The following is a 17,459-nucleotide window of genomic DNA, read 5'->3' as shown; positions in this document are numbered from 1 at the left end:
GTTATAAACACAAAGTCAAATAGGGGTAATGCAGGAGTAGGTTTAATAATGAATAGGAAAATAGGTACGCGGGTAAGCTACTACAAACAGCTTAGTGAACGCATTATTGTGGCCAAGATAGATACGAACCCCACACCTACTACAGTAGTACAAGTTTATATGCCAACTAGCTCTGCAGATGACCAAGAAATTGAAGAAATGTATGATGAAATAAAAGAAATTATTCAGATAGTGAAGGGAGACGAAAATTTAATAGTCATGGGTGACTGGAATTCGAGTGTAGGAAAAGGGAGGGAAGGAAACGTAGTAGGTGAATATGGATTGGGGCTAAGAAATGAAAGAGGAAGCCGCCTGGTAGAATTTTGCACAGAGCATAACTTAATCATAGCTAACACTTGGTTTAAGAATCATGATAGAAGGTTGTATACATGGAAGAACCCTGGAGATACTAAAAGGTATCAGATAGCTTATATAATGGTAAGACAGAGATTTAGGAACCAGGTTTTAAATTGTAAGACATTTCCAGGGGCAGATGTGGACTCCGACCACAATCTATTGGTTATGACCTGTAGATTAAAACTGAAGAAACTGCAAAAAGGTGGGAATTTAAGGAGATGGGACCTGGATAAACTGAAAGAACCGGAGGTTGTACAGAGTTTCAGGGAGAGCATAAGGGAACAATTGACAGGAATGGGAGAAAGAAATACAGTAGAAGAAGAATGGGTAGCTTGGAGGGATGAAGTAGTGAAGGCAGCAGAGGATATAGTAGGTAAAAAGACGAGGGCTAGTAGAAATCCTTGGGTAACAGAAGAAATATTGAATTTAATTGATGAAAGGAGAAAATATAAAAATGCAATAATTGAAGCAGGCAAAAAGGAATACAAACGTCTCAAAAATGAGATCGACAGGAAGTGCAAAATGGCTAAGCAGGGATGGCTAGAGGACAAATGTAAGGATGTAGAGGCTTATCTCACTAGGGGTAAGATAGATACCGCCTACAGGAAAATTAAAGAGACCTTTGGAGATAAGAGAACCACTTGTATGAACATAAAGAGCTCAGATGGAAACCCAGTTCTAAGCAAAGAAGGGAAAGCAGAAAGGTGGAAGGAGTATATAGAGGGTCTATATAAGGGCGATGTACTTGAGGACAATATTATGGAAATGGAAGAGGATGTACATGAAGATGAAATGGGAGATATGATACTGCTTGAAGAGTTTGACAGAGCACTGAAAGACCTGAGTCGAAACAAGGCCCCCGGAGTAGACAACATTCCATTGGAACTACTGACGGCCTTGGGAGAGCCAGTCCTGACAAAACTCTACCATCTGGTGAGCAAGATGTATGAAACAGGTGACTTCAAGAAGAATATAATAATTCCAATATATATATATATATATATATAATAATTCCAATCCCAAAGAAAGCAGGTGTTGACAGATGTGAGAATTACCGAACAATCAGTTTAATAAGCCACAGCTGCAAAATACTAACACGAATTCTTTACAGACGAAAGGAAAAACTAGTAGAAGCCGACCTCGGGGAAGATCAGTTTGGATTCCGTAGAAATACTGGAACACGTGAGGCAATACTGACCTTACGACTTATCTTAGAAGAAAGACTAAGGAAAGGGAAACCTACGTTTCTAGCATTTGTTGACTTAGAGAAAGCTTTTGACAATGTTGACTGGAATACTCTCTTTCAAATTCTAAAGGTGGCTGGGGTAAAATACAGGGAGCGAAAGGCTATTTACAATTTGTACAGAAACCAGATGGCAGTTATAAGAGTCGAGGGACATGAAAGGGAAGCAGTGGTTGGGAAGGGAGTAAGACAGGGTTGTAGCCTCTCCCCAATGTTATTCAATCTGTATATTGAGCAAGCAGTAAAGGAAACAAAAGAAAAATTTGGAGTAGGTATTAAAATCCATGGAGAAGAAATAAAAACTTTGAGGTTCGCCGATGACAATGTAATTCTGTCAGAGACAGCAAAGGACTTGGAAGAGCAGTTGAACGGAATGGATGGTGTCTTGAAGGAAGGATATAAGATGAACATCAACAAAAGCAAAACAAGGATAATGGAATGTAGTCGAATTAAGTCGGGTGATGTTGAGGGTATTAGATTAGGAAATGAGACACTTAAAGTAGTAAAGGAGTTTTGCTATTTGGGGAGCAAAATAACTGATGATGGTCAAAGTAGAGAGGATATAAAATGTAGACTGGCAATGGCAAGGAAAGCGTTTCTGAAGAAGAGAAATTTGTTAACATCGAGTATATGGAGTGTAGCCATGTATGGAAGTGAAACATGGACGGTAAATAGTTTGGACAAGAAGAGAATAGAAGCTTTCGAAATGTGGTGCTACAGAAGAATGCTGAAGATTAGATGGGTAGATCACATAACTGATGAGGAGGTACTGAATAGGATTGGGGAGAAGAGGAGTTTGTGGCACAACTTGACCAGAAGAAGGGATCGGTTGGTAGGACATGTTCTGAGGCATCAAGGGATCACCAATTTAGTATTGGAGGGCAGCGTGGAGGGTAAAAATCGTAGGGGGAGACCAAGAGATGAATACACTAAGCAGATGCAGAAGGATGTAGGTTGCAGTAGGTACTGGGAGATGAAGAAGCTTGCGCAGGATAGAGTAGCATGGAGAGCTGCATCAAACCAGTCTCAGGACTGAAGACCACAACAACAACAACAACAAATCTGTTTATGTTTGGTAACACTAAGGATGCCACATATTGTCACTTTGTGAGACATAATGGAAAGGTTTAGAAGTTAACCACAGGTGTTGGCAAACACTATGATGATGAGGAATCCTGTATTGTCAACTTTGTTTGTTGTGATAGCCAAGTAGTGTTAGTGAAAATATCTTTCACCACCAACATACAAACCGGCCATCTCTAGCAACGTCAAGGAACTGTAGCTACAGAGGAGGATTTAACATCAAATTGGATTAAAGAAGGAGAAAGTGCCTGGTGAGAGCATTGTAAACCAAAACAAATTTGAAACATTCATTGTTAAAAGAACATTAATATTTGGTGAAACTTATGTAAGATCGATTTTGTATGCCGAGGAAAAATATATACACGCCAGATGAACACAAAGTAATATACAACCATTTTTTTCTGCCTTGATATTCTAGCTGGAATGTTGCAATTTTAGCACAAATATAATGAAGTTTTGCACTACAGAGGGTATTTTGTTTTCATGTGCAGCTGTAGTGAGAGAAGCTTGTACTGCAAAACAAGCATGGCACACATGTTACGTTTGTCAACTTGCGAAGAGGAGCGAAATGCAGTTAGATATATGAGGGACAAAGGACATGAACTGTGCAAAATTCACAGAGACATGCATGACGTGTATAGGGATGACCGTATAGACTGTAACAAAGTCTCCAGCTCGTGTTCATTCTTCCAAGAGGCCTGTGTGAATCTTAGTGATTCAGCACGCTCCAGGCGGCTGGCAACAGCTGCAACCCTGCAGAGTGGCAGAGCAATTGAGGCAGCAATTTTAAATGACTGGTGTGTACAACTGTGAACCATATTACAGCAGTTCATCATTTCCTATGACACAATGTACAATATTGTTCATGACAAATTGAAATTTTGTAAAGTTAGTGCTTGCTGGGTGCCTATGAACCTAACAGACAACCACAAGGGCCAGCGAATGATCACAAGTTTGGATCAGTTACCCCCCCCCCCCCCCCCCCCCACACACACACACAGAAGGGCATGACTTTCTGAAAGGTGATGATGAGTCGTAGGTGTACCACTACATGCCCGAAACCAAGTGGTCCTCTATGGAGTGGAAATGTGCTGGTTCTCTAGTATGAAAAAAAGTGACTTAGTCTGGTAGGAAAGTGCTTCACAACATTAATGTTGATGGTGTCAAACTTCTTCATGCCAATGCTCACCTCCATGTTGTTGTTCCTGTTCATGAGAAAATCCCCAAATTTGAGCGAGAGATGCTCTAGCATCCACTATACAGTCCGGACTGTGCACTGTTGGACATTCATCTGTTTGGTCCCGTGAAGATATTTCATCGGCCAGTGCTTTGCGACAGATGTGGAAGTGAAATCAGCAGTCTGCGGATGGCTGTACTCCAACAAAATGGACTTCTGTGAAGAGGGCATATTGAAATTGGTACCATGATAGGAGAAATGTGTTGAGAGGATTGGTGATTGTGTAGAATAGTAGGTGATTTTGGCTTTGTTGCTCTTAAACTTTCTGGTAATAAAATTTTGTGTGTTATTGTCTGATTTTCACTCGTGGATACCTGTTGTGGTTGCCACAAGTAAAGCAAATTCAAGCACACTTTGCTTGTGAAAGTAATAAATATACAAAATTGATTGCAGAGAGGCACTGTCTTAGCCATCTTGGGCATAATGTGGATAATTGTTTGATGGAAGACCATATGTTTTTCATTTTTTCTTACAGGACTTAATCGTTATGATACGGGTGAACCTGAAACTTATGCTGTTCCTCCTATGTATTATTGCGATATGTATGACACTACCTTTGTGGATGAAGTGTGGGGAAGCTGTATATGCCAGAAAATCTCATTCTGTAGATTGGAACAACAAGAAACCTTCAAATAGTGTTCCAGTAAGTGCCCTTTGTTACTGTGTTTGGTGTCTTATTAAGTGTTTTGTCTTGTGGGTTTCTGTAATGATTTTGTAACTTCTGAACATGTTGTCACTGATTCAGGGTCTAGGTGCAGGTGATTTGCTGGATCATGGTACCGACATACAGGGCTTTGAAGAAATTGACTGCAGTATTAACGGTGAATATACAGTGAGCTGCAGGAAAGAAGGGGGAGAAGTATATGTACCATTTTCATTTCTCAATAAATATTATGAGGTATGTTTTTATAATGCACTGTGCCTTAATCTCATAACTCAAGAAATAATAATCATTTTCTTCACTTTATGAGTTAAATGTTCTCATTTCTGTTCAGATCTTCATATGTGAATTCTGCTATGTGATATATATTCTAAAGCTGATTTGGGAAGCTGAGAGCTGTTCAGTTTATTTGTATTAGGTGCTTTAATACTCATTTTATTTCCAGTTGCAGTTTCCATATATTTCATTCCTACAGCCTGTCTTGGATTTTGCATGTTTTTTATTGACACCTAAGTTTTTGCTACCATAGGAAAGTGCTAGAAGAACAGTTGTTTATTTATTGTGTACTATTCTCATATTCTGTAATACGTCATATACTTATAAATTTTTTATAGGCTTTCATCAATACCATAAGCAATAAATATTTTGGTTTGTTTTTATTATCTCTTTTTAAAGTAATGGTAAACTATGTATTTCATACCATTAGGAATGCTATTATATTACATATATTAAACAACAAAATACCATTGTAAGCCACCAACTCTACTGGTTGGAAAGAGATAAGTTATCTGCTGTCTAAATTTGTAGAAAACAGACTAACAACTCGATGACACCACAGGAGGACAGACATACACCCAAGGTAAATATTCCAGCTATTAAAGTTGCCAACCGTGTGCCTGCTGACACTCAATCTTCCAATACTTTGATTCAAAAGTTCACACCAGAGTAATAACATATGATTAATACCTTGGAATGGTGACAAAATTGTTTATTTAAACACTGACTTGGTTATTTATTAGTTACAACCAGTATTTCCTTATTCTCTATAGCCACACTCACCCACTTAGTGCAGTTCTATGTAAGTTTGCCATTACTGTTTGATATTTTATAGTCACCTTTTAATTAAATATACTTTCATCAGTTACAAAACTAAATCCGGTCTTCAAATCATGCCATTTTATATGCAGTTTGCACTCACTCTTGCAACCTGCTTGAGATAATGACCAAAGTCATACTAACTAATAAGCGCCAAAACTATCGGCAGGTGAAAAACTATTCCCTGCTTTTAGTAAGGGCCATCACTACATCATTAATGCTACTCTGCCAGAGTAAAGGCAAGTAAGGGTGGATGTGATCTTTCGGATACAGTCTCTGTATTGTTACATCTCCTTACTAATAGTTTCCAGAATCTTCAATCAACAAGGATGTTTGGAAATAAAAGAAAAAAATCCTGAAAAATTAATGAAAGATTACCAAAATTTTGAAAAGTAAGACATGATTTACCCCAAAATTTAATGAAAGTACACCAGAAATTCACATTAATGATCTGAAAGTATAAACATTTTGAAGTACTACAAATATACTATTTAACACTTCTTTAATGTTGTTCATTAACATAATTATTATAAATGCATAGCATTGTCTACCACATATGCAGACCTAATCAAAAAACTAAACACTGTTCTTTCCTGACAGTCACACATATATTATTTTAATACTTGATAATGTGGTTAATTTCATTCATTAATGTCCTTTGGAATATCTCCTCCACTAATTTTTTTAATTATATTTTCCACATAGTCTTCGTCCACTCCTGCAGCTAGTATGCTTAGTTTCATCTTTTTTTGTCTTTCATTGCTGCTGGTATTTGATGAAGATTTACAATAAGAGCATAAGGCATTTCGTTTTACTTTCTTTTCAATATCTTTTTTTTATATATATAACTTGTGGTTATTTGGTGAAACTTCCTATACTTCTGCTAATAATTCTGTCAGACTTTTTTCTTCCTCCTGGTATTGTTTATCTCATATTAAATCATATCTTGGAAAGTTCAGTATCTTTTTATTCTTCTTTGTACATCAGAATTCCATTGTGTCTGTTAACACTCATTGCTGCATTTATAGCTATTGCTTATCTAAGAGGAAAAACACAGTACTTCTTTTCCAATGTCATCTTCCAAAAAACACATTTGCTATTTATCTACCTTCTTCCCTTAAAGTCACCTCCTTTCTTTTTCATGCACCATAAACTATGTGATCGAAAGTACCCGGACACCTGGCCCTTCTGGAATTCAATATGGTGTTGGCCTACCCTTAGCCTTGATGACAGCTTCCACTATCACAGGCATGCATTCAGTCAGGTGTTGGGAGGTTTCTTGGGGACTGGCACCTCATTCTTCGTGGAGTGCTGCACTGAGGAGTGGTATCAATGTTGGTCAGTGAGGCCTCGCACGAAGTTGGCATTCCAAAACATTCTTTGCTGATAGTGCCATGCAAAACAAGAAGGGGTGCAAGCCCCCTCCATGAAAAACACGACCACACCATAACACCACCACCTCTGAATTTTACTGTTGGCACTACACACGTTCACCGGGCATTCACCCTACCCACACCCTGCCATCGGATTGCCACATTGTGTACTGTGATTCATCACTCCACACAATGTTTTTACACTGTTCAATTGTCCAGTGTTTATGCTCCTTACACCAAGCGAGGCATCGTTCCACATTTACTGGCATGATGTGTGGCTTATGAGCAGCCACTTGTCTGTGAAATCCAAGTTTTCTCACCTGCCGCCTATCTGTCGTAGTACTTGCAGTGGATTGTGTTGCAGTTTGGAACGCTTGTGTGATGGTGTAGATAGATGTCTGCCTATTACATATTATGATCCTCTTCAACTGTCTGTGGTGTGGTCTCGGTCAGTCAACTGACGAGGTCGGCCTGTGCGCTTTTGTGCTGCACATGTCCCTTCATGTTTCCACTTCACTATCACATCAGAAACAGTGGACCTAGGGATGTTTAGAAGTGTGGAAATCTCATGTACAGACGTATGACATCAAGTGTCACCCAATCACCTGACCACATTCGAAGTCAGAGTTCCACAGAGTGCCCCATTCTGCTCTCTCACGATGTCTAATGACTACTGGGGCTGATATGGGGTACCTGGCAGTAGGTGGCAGCGCAATGCACCGAATATGAAAAATGTATGTTTTTAGGGTTGTCTGGATGCTTTTGATCACATAGTGTAGATTCATTTTCTCTCATTTCTCCTGAATATTTCATCATAATTCTTCTTAACATCACTTAGTTTCTCTCATAGTTTCCTAATATAAGTACAACACAACAATTCGTGCAAGCAATACACTTCTCCCTAACAACTGCAAATGATATAAATGACCATATAACACATGAAGTATTTAATTCCCTGTGATGTGACGCACACATCCACTGATTTAACTCCAACGGCACTTGGCAGTTAATAGAATATTTGCAAAGTGCCATTAACTTTAAATCCACTAGCTGGAAAACTATATTTCCATTCTTTCCTTCAGTACTTTATTGTAAACATTACTTGTTATGGCACACAGGAACTTCCAGAATCTATTATTAATTTCATTGTTTGGCTCTATAGTTATCTCGTAATAATTGGGTTAGTTCCAGTCCTCCTTTTTTGTTTTTTCCATTCCTCTAGTAAACTGTCCTGTTTGTCATTTAACCTTCTGTTTTTCATGACTGACATGGTTTTTGCACCAGTAGCTGCTGCTGTCTTACAGATTTTGGATCTTAACACTAGCAGGAGATTCCTGCTGTCTCATTTGCTTGCTGGTTTGCTCCCCGTTCTAGGCAGATCTGCTTGACAGTCACACTCAGGCACGCGACTCCCTCTTCTCATCCACTTATTCTCTAAGTCTGAAGCCATAGTGATATCCCATCACCTATAATTTCTTTCTACTCTGTGATCTTCCTCTGTCTACCTGTGTCAAAAACATTTCTCTTCTTATCCAGCTATCTTTTTATGTGTCTGTGCTGTATGAACATTAGTCTTATGTGTTTCACCATTCCCACATCCTTGCCTTTTAGGAAGCTGTCTGCTTCACATTCAGCTAGTGCGTGTAATACTGGTTCTTGGTCTGCTGCCATTTCTTCTGTTTCTGGTATCTTTCATGTCTGCTGGCTGTGTATATTGTGTCAGACTCCCTGCACTATCCACCTCACCAAGTCACCCTGTCCAATGAGAAGTGGATTTCTTTCAAGGTGTCATTCTAACAATGCACTTTCTTTTGAACAGAAATTTTAGCTTTGCAGTTAGGTAGAAATTCGATGGACATTTTGTTTCTAGCACTTACTGCTGTCTGCTTCTCAATAGAAATCATTGTGGTCTGCAGTTCATTACTTCCTGCTTGCTCTGCATGTTCTCAAATTGACTGTTGCACATTCTATATCATTTGGCTCACACTGGCTGCTTTTTTTCTACCTGTAATACGTCCTGCAATATAGTTTCATGCTGTTTTTTTGTAATTTTCATCTTCCTGTCTTTAAATGTTTCCTGCATGTTCATTGTTTCTTCTTCAGTATTGTTCCTTACTACTTTTAGATCCAATAACACCTGTGTTTTTAATTCATCAAATTTCTTCTCTTGTCCATCCCTTGACTGCCTTATTTCAGTTACAGTATTTTCTCCCATTTTGTTCATTGTCTTTGCAAGTCTGTTGAATTTTTCGTTCATATTTCTATAAAAATTTTTGTGCTTTTTCATAAATTCCATTAGAATTTTCATTATTATATTTAGTACTGGCTTTATCGGTTCTGTATATTTAATTTTGCTGTCATCTTGCCTTGCCTCTACAGTTTCTTGACTGTAGGAGTCTACATAAGGAAAGGAAAATAATGGAATACAGGACCCTGGACTGACTACCCTACACTCAGGCTAAAAGGAAATTTGAAAGGCTCCATCCCATGTGCGTGACAATATCTTACGCTGCTTCTATAACTACTGTTACAGCCCCATATGTTTCACCAATTCCAGTCAGCTCTCGGAAGAGCCATAAACTACACACGCCCCCTTGATGGTGAGAGGGGGGGGGGGGGGGGCGGCGGCCCTTCCCTCCCTGTTGCTCCTGCACCACCTACTTCGGGAGCAGCCCCCCCCCCCCCCCCCCCAAAAAAAAAAAAAATAGGGGACATCAGTCCCCAATTCTAAGCTGGAAAAGCATAAGTCTTCTTCGGCTCCTCTCGCTAGGAAGGGGTCCCTTGGGCCACTCCCTTCCCAAGTTCCTACCAGTGGCAAAGCGGACACCCACCAGTGGCTGAAGTAACCACAGGTAACTGGTCGTAGGGATTCACTTTCCTCCTTAGTCTCGGAGACTGAATCAAAGACGCCCTCCCAGCTAGAGAAACCCAATGAACAGTGTGAGAAATCGAAAAAGAAGACCCCCAAGAACAAGGAAATTGTGGTAGCACCCACACCACCGCTACCTACAAGCTCTGTGTCTGAGGATGAGGTGGAGATTCTGGCATCTGCTGAGGACCTAGATCTCGCCGGACCCTCAAATACAATGGATATAGACTACTCAGGCAAAAAGTCGGTGGCAGCAGGTGGCTCTGAGGTGTAAACTACCTCATTGAATGTTCCATGCCTTCCCAGTCTCACGATGACATCATCCTCCATTGGAATTGAGGCTGTTTTTGCCACCACCTGGCTGAGTTACGGCAACTGTTAAGATTTACATCTGCTTTCTGCACTGTCCCCTCCCCCCCCCCTCCTCCCCTCCCCCATGCAACCTGGTTCCTGGCGATGCGGACCCCTGCCCTATGTGGCTATAAGGGATATTACAGGAACCGTAGCGACTATGATCGAGTGTCAGGTGGAGTTTGTGTTTATGTCCTAAACTCTGTCTGTAGTGAAATGGTGCCCCTTCAAACCCCTCTTGAAATTGTAGTGTCAGGATAAGGACAATGTGAGAAATAACTGTCTGCAACATGTATCTTCCTCCAGATGGTACAGTACCCCTAAACGCATTGGCTGCACTGATTGCTCAACTCCCTAAACCCTTTCTACTTTTGGGATATTTTAACACTTGTAATCCCTTGCGGGGAGGCACCATGCTTAATGGCCAAGGCAGAGATGTCGAAACTTCACTGTCTCAGTTCAACCTCTGCCTCTTAAACACTGAGGCCGCCACACACTTCAGTGTGGCTCATGGCAGTTACTCGGCTATTGATTTATCACTTTGCAGCCCAGGACTTCTTCCATCAGTCCACTGGAGAGCACATGATTATGACCTGTGTGGTAGTGATCACTTTCCCATCTCCCTGTCACTGCTCCAGCATCAGACCCATGGACACTTGACCAGATGGGCGTTAAACAATGCGGACTGGGAAATTTTCACCTCTGCTGTCGCCATTGAATCTTCTCCACATGGTAACATCGATGTGATGGTTCAGCAGGTGACTACAACAATCGTTCCTGTGGTGGAAAGCACAATCCCTCACTTTTTATCCTGTCGGAGATTTGCTGTTTTCAAGCAGACTCACTTCCTTGAACAAGAAGCTCCCATCATCAGCCTGTGCCTCCGTCAATGGAGGACATGGACAACATCTATGCACTTTTATCTTCTTGCTGAAGGGCACAATCCTTTATTGTGTGATGCCCAGCAAGCGATGAATGTGGCCCAAAGTAACATTTCTGATCGTCCAATTTTCCACAAATAAGTAAAATTTCATATCAAGTCTCCTGAGCTGTATATCGCTGACCTTTGCTTGACATTACAATGATCTCTGTCTGTCTTCTGGGTATCACTCTTTATACAAGCTGGCTGCCTTGCTTCTTCAGCCTTGGTTATGAGGTGTTTCACATAGTCGTCCTGTGTATTGTCTGTCTGAAATGGGTACAGTATATCCATTGTTGTATTTGCCTCACTAAAACTAAACTCCTCTCAAACAGGGCATGAAGGTCCAGTGGTACCAACTGGCTGCCGTGTCATCCTCAGCCCAGAGGTGTCACTGGATGCTGATACGGAGGGGTATGCAGTCAGCACACTGCTTTCCCAGCCGTATGTCAGTTTTCGAGACCGGAGCCACTACTTCTCAATCAAGTACCTCCTCAGTTTGCCTCACAAGGGCTGAGTGCACCCCACTTGCCAACAGCACTCGGCAGACCGGATGGTCACCCATCCAAGTGCTAGCCCAGTCCGACAGCGCTTAACTTTGGTGATCTGATGGGAACCGGTGTTACCATTATGGCAAAGCCGTTGGCATTTGCCTCACTACTGTGGAGCAATAAGCATAGGGTGAAGCATGTAGTGTCTTAGTTCATTGTTTTACATGCAAATGTCATGATGTGGCAATATTGTATTTGATTCTTTCTGTTCAACAACAATGTACATTGAAAGCATATCTGCCAATGTCCCATTACGGCGTTCATTAAGGCCATTAGTCTTTGTGTGATAGGTTGCTGTCATTCTGTGGGTGACACTGAAATGTGAAATTACCTCTGATACTAGTCTCAAATGGAAAAGCTGTACATGGTCAGAAATATCATACGGAGTGCTCCATGCTTCAAAATTATGTCCTTTACAAGGAACTTCGCACTGCCCTGAGCTTCTGGTGAGGTAGTGGGTGTAGACTATTATCTCTAGATCCCTGCTGATTGACCTTGTGAAACTCCACAAGAGATCAGTTCAGTCTAGTGGAATGACACTGCTTCAGGTCGAATTTTTATCAGATGCTTGGAGGTAACTGCAACACATCCTTTCACCACTGGCATCATTTAGTGACTCGCACAATGTGTAAGGTATTGGTAGAAACAAGGCAATGATACCTGTGTCTGACTGTCTGGAATCTTTACAAATCCCAGATTGCCAGATGTGGAAGAATTGCAGAAATATTAAAGATTGCTGGTTGCAAATGAGCTTAGATGATGAGCAACCTTTTTAACCCCATTGGATCATAATTCCTCTCATACAGTTTATGTTTATTAATTGGAATTCTCCTTTGGTTGGACGCTCCTCCCTCAAGGCTTCTATAGATTTTTGCAGTGCTTGATCTTCCCTCTGTTCAATGTCAGTGTCATTTATTACAGCAGTGACAGAGATTTTGTCCATGCTGCTATGCTCTGCCAAAGAATTCCTTGAAAAGCAGTCAGTGTCTTTGTGTTTACATCAGTTTTTGTATGCATTGTGACATCATACTCATGAAGTCTCGGTGCTGTCTTATCAATTGACACAAGGGATCTGTCGCACTAGTCAGCTAGCATAGAAAATGGTGGTCTGTTACAGTGGAGACTGGTTTGCCAAATAAGTGACCTGAACTTGTTGCACCAGAAAAATTTGAGATCTCCCAGCAGTAATTCTTGCAAAGGATGTGCCTTTGTACAGAAGCCCTTTATGAATTGCAAGTAGTATGAGCACATTGTGAGAACTTCTCACACCGTGAATGTGCCGGGAAATAAGAAAATCTATGATCGCTCTCTGCAACAAAAAAAAAAAAAAAAAAAAAAAAAAAAAAAAAAAAAAAAAAAAAAAGAGAGAGAGAGAGAGAGAGAGAGAGAGAGAGAGAGAGCCACTCAGGGCACATTGTATTCTACTGTAGAAAAGGGGGTGATTAGTGTTTCATTCCTGTTCACACCAGTCGACTACAGCCAATTGTAGTGTCTGTGGATTCATACCCGTTGCAATACCCCTAGCAAGATCACGCCACAACATGCTGTAACCGTTCCCCGTCATTATAAAGAGGTACCAGCTGCTCTCCTAGCAGCTGCTGGCCTTGGTTCAAGGATGAAAACTGTAGCATCAAGAGTATCTCTAAACTTTGAACAATTAATGTCCTTGAAATTAAGCTTCATTTGGGGTGACACTATGTGTTTTCTCTGCAGTGCATATTGTGTTTTGATTGAAGTGTTAACACTGCTGAATTTTGAATTGCTCACCATTCTGATCATTATGCATGTATATCTCTTTGGTCAGGATACCGTTAAATTTGCCAATAACAATACATGTGTACTTTGATGTAGGAAGTTAGCAGGTTCCTTGATGCTGAACTTTGCATCTTGTGGCTTGTGAAGGGATGATAAAATATCATTTGATTTCCACAGTTTGAACTTGTAGATCTTTGCGTGAGTGAAGGCCGTGAAAAAGGATTTGTATACACAGTTGAACAGAGAAGGCACGCCCACATTTGTAATAGATTTCTTTCAACAGCTATAGTCGAGTGGTGTGATTTGATCCCTGACAACTGCAGTAGGCTGGGCATGACAGCTTTGTGTGTGTGCTGCAGCCAATTGCTTAATGTGATTTTGTAAAAGCCTCTATGGCAATGCTTCAGTGATGTCACAGCTCTATAGGCGGCTGTTGTTTTTGTCTATAGTCATCTGAGCCTTGGAGTTGAAAGCTGGCAACAACACTGCCATCTGTTAGTGGTCTTCTTACACTGTGTTGACTATAGTTGCATATCTCTTACTCCAACTGAACAAATATTGTAGCATTTACAGTTTTGATTGTATAGTTTTCTTAACTTGAAAATATTCAGATGAATTAGCCAATTTCCTTCCCTACCATAATCCAATGTGAGCTTCAGCCTTTGTTTTTTATTTTTTCGTTTTTGTTGTTGTGCACACATCTGCTACATTCACTGAAATGAAATGACTGTCAACTCTAGCCCTGAAAGAACCCAAATAATATTGCCGTGAGCTGTGCTGCATGCTTTGTGGAGTAATGGTTAGCATTGATGGCTGGCATGCTGCAGGTCGCCAGCTCAAATTTCATCACCGCTATATATTTTTTATTTAGTGTTTACCATTCCTGGATAGTTCTCAAATTTTTTTTTTTGTTTGTAACATTTACACATTCTGGAATATTTAGTGTTTGTCGCTCCATTTAGGGGTTCTATTATATCTGTATGTTTGTGTCAGTAATAAATGTGCTTACAGTGCTAAGTGTTGTACTTCACTGACGACTCTGCTTTTGTATTTGGACTTGGTTGTGGTAACAATGTGGATTGTTTGATGGAGACGCGTGGTATTTCTTAACATCTCCAATGCTGTGGCTCCAATTAGATGCAATTAAAGCCTTCACCTATGCTAATGGAAAGTGGAATACTAGCAGTACATTGTTCCATAGGCCTGTACTTTCAGGAGAGCAATGAATTCCAAGCCAGCAGTAACCATCCATCATTGTTTTCTGGAGAAACTGTTTGGGAGCTTACAAAATGTGTAAAAAGATTCAGCTGAGTCACCAGATACAAGTACTTTCACGCCACAAAAGTCCAGTTGCAACATTAATCACTGCATCTCAGTCGCTGCTGTCACAGATATCAACAAGATAGCTTGCAGCCTTTTAATGGCTGAAGTTGTTGACACATACTGGCCAAGGCAGACACCTGCGAGGTGCCCAGTTTGCAGCATAAAAAACAGACGTTGCGGAAAGGGCAGTGATATCATTAATGCTGTGGACTGCAATCTGGACATGATCTGATAGAACAAACATTTTTGGGGTCCTTTGACAGTAATGGGGAGGAAAATGTATGAGTGTCTGCTTGCTTTGGGACATACTGGCGTTGAACGAAGCACCTCCATTTGCGCTCATTTATGTATGGTGAGGGTGGAGAATGGTTAATTACTGCACTAACTACTAAAACCTGTGTCACTAGACAAATGGGTTCTCAGTAAATTGGACGATGATTCGATGATTGGAAGTCATCCGTTGATCTTGGAGTGTAATGTCTACTAAGACTACTAACAACACTGACACCTGAATAATTGTGAAATAGTTCTTGCACTGATGCAGTTACTTCGTGAACCTTGGTATTTTTTAACACACCACTCAAGACAGGATCAGATACCTCTAAATGTTTTGCACTAATGTTTCAATCCAGAGTGAGACGGCTAATAACATCATAGATAAAGGAGTCCGCATTGGATGTACCACATTGTTTACAGGAAAAATCACACTTGTCTGCCAAGCTTCATAAGTCAGCAGCCCACGCTGTGCAGGAGTGGTTTCCTTAAACCTGAGCATAGCCACAACAATGTGAGTTTGGTGACCATAATAGTCAGTCCACAAACTACAAAAATCAGAAAAAGTCAAACTACTAGGATCTGGGAGTGGCCAGAGTTTTCGCACCACTTCATACAGTTTCCTACTGGAAGACAGTAAGAGTGCACACTGATGCCCAGTGTCTGTAATTGACAGAAATTGATCTCCCAATCTTCATTTGCCTCATCAGCACAAGTGAAGGTCAGGTGGGGAGGTGAGCCAGACACAACTGATGACTGCTATTAGTGTAGCAGTAGCTGTAACAGCTGTGTGTGGTGTTGTTGGTGAAATGCCAACTGCCTGTCTAGCTGTTGCTTGTGTTCTGTAGCAACAACTGCTGCTGCCACAACTCGAGAAACTCATGAACCAAGCCATACTGGTATAGCTGAATGGTGAAAAAATTCTCATCACCAATTTTCTATCCTGTTCTGTGTAAGTAGAAACGCATGTTTGTGATTACTCATGCTGGTGGTCACAAAGAAACTGGCAGACTGAAAAAAGCAGTTTTGGAGGTGACTAACACGTGGAGGTCACGAGGTGAATTAATAACCAAGACAAGTCCCTAGAGTATCCGAGTTGTCTAAGCGTGTACCACAATCCAGATCACAAAACGTGGTCAGAATACTTTGCTATCCAATGGTACATATGTAAGGTTTCAGTGACTGGCAAGAGATTGGTCGCAACTGCCAGGCTGTGGTATATTGGCAAACCCTCGTCAGAGGGCGGTGCTCCTTTCTGCAGTGGCCACACTTTGTACAGGTGCAAGCAGTGGCTGTCACCTGGACCCTAAGTATCTCTGACGTACTCACTCTTATCAGTACTCAGGCTATGCAGGGAATCCAAATCACCATGGGATACTAAAGGAACAGCCTTACATTCAAAGGAAATTTGCAGTAATTTTTTCAGAAATTGTCAAAGGGACGGCTGGCTGCCAGTACACCACCGTGACCTAGTCTTTCTCATTCACCAGGTAGTAAGAAAAGAAATAAAACAGTTTATGGCACCCAGGAATGTTGGACAAAGTACTCAAGAGATAGCACCATGAATATCAATCCTGTATGTCAGAAGGTAATAGAGAATATTCCTGGATAGGTGTAATGATCTTTGGCACCAATCTACACCATTAGTCAAAGACACCTTGAGGAATGGACTCGGCCAATTCGGACTTATGCCGCAGCTGTCAAATGTCTACTCAATATCTAGCCAGTGCAGGTAGAATCAGCTGCTCCGAAAAGTATAATGTCTCACAGAAGAAGAGACGTTTGTAGAACAGAGGATTACACACTGGTTTGTTTTAACTGTGGATACCTTGCACACTACACTACTGTAGACAAAGATGGTGAGTGTACAGTGACTATAATACCCCAAGATGTCAACCATCACAACAGTCAACTGCAGATTTCTTAGTCGACTTGTGGAACAATGGTCATCACCACACCATGGACGAGATTGCTCCCCAGCACTCTGTAGCCATTCCCCATTGTTGTACTGGGGTATCAGCCACTCACATAGCCACTGAATTCAGGGTAACTGAGATGACCATCTATGGAGGTGAGCTCAACAAAGATGAAAATCCTCCTTGGATGACAGTTACCAAGACGACAGGAAATGTCATCGATGGCCAGCTTATCCAGGCACTACTCGACTCTGGAGTTTCTTTTTCAGTAAAGTTAAAAACTTATTGTCACTGTCTAAAGAAGACTATATTTTGTGATGTAAAAACAGTACTGCTTAAGGTCACATAAGGGAAATACGTCCACCCGGCAGGAACATGCATTGCAAAAATGACTATCAGTAACAGAACACATCT

At 40.9% G+C, this 17,459-nt stretch overlaps 1 protein-coding gene and 1 pseudogene across 2 annotated transcripts in view; one reads left to right on the top strand and one right to left on the bottom strand.

The window, feature by feature from the left end:
• Positions 1-17,459, top strand: part of LOC124789880 (D-glucuronyl C5-epimerase B) — a 418,486-nt gene that overhangs the window by 294,313 nt on the left and 106,714 nt on the right. For both annotated transcript variants that reach the window (XM_047257396.1, XM_047257395.1), the window contains exons 2-3: positions 4,435-4,602; positions 4,705-4,857. In XM_047257396.1, coding sequence (XP_047113352.1) covers positions 4,447-4,602; positions 4,705-4,857 — 309 coding nt within the window. In that variant the 5' untranslated portion in view covers positions 4,435-4,446. The remainder of the gene's footprint in view (positions 1-4,434; positions 4,603-4,704; positions 4,858-17,459) is intronic.
• LOC124791175 lies at positions 11,757-11,874 on the bottom strand (annotated as a pseudogene).

Source organism: Schistocerca piceifrons, chromosome 3 (genome assembly GCF_021461385.2).
Source record: "Schistocerca piceifrons isolate TAMUIC-IGC-003096 chromosome 3, iqSchPice1.1, whole genome shotgun sequence".
NCBI classification, from domain to species: Eukaryota; Metazoa; Arthropoda; class Insecta; order Orthoptera; family Acrididae; genus Schistocerca; species Schistocerca piceifrons.
The sequence above is the reverse complement of the archived record's forward strand: the minus strand, read 5'-3'. Positions and strand labels throughout refer to the sequence as shown.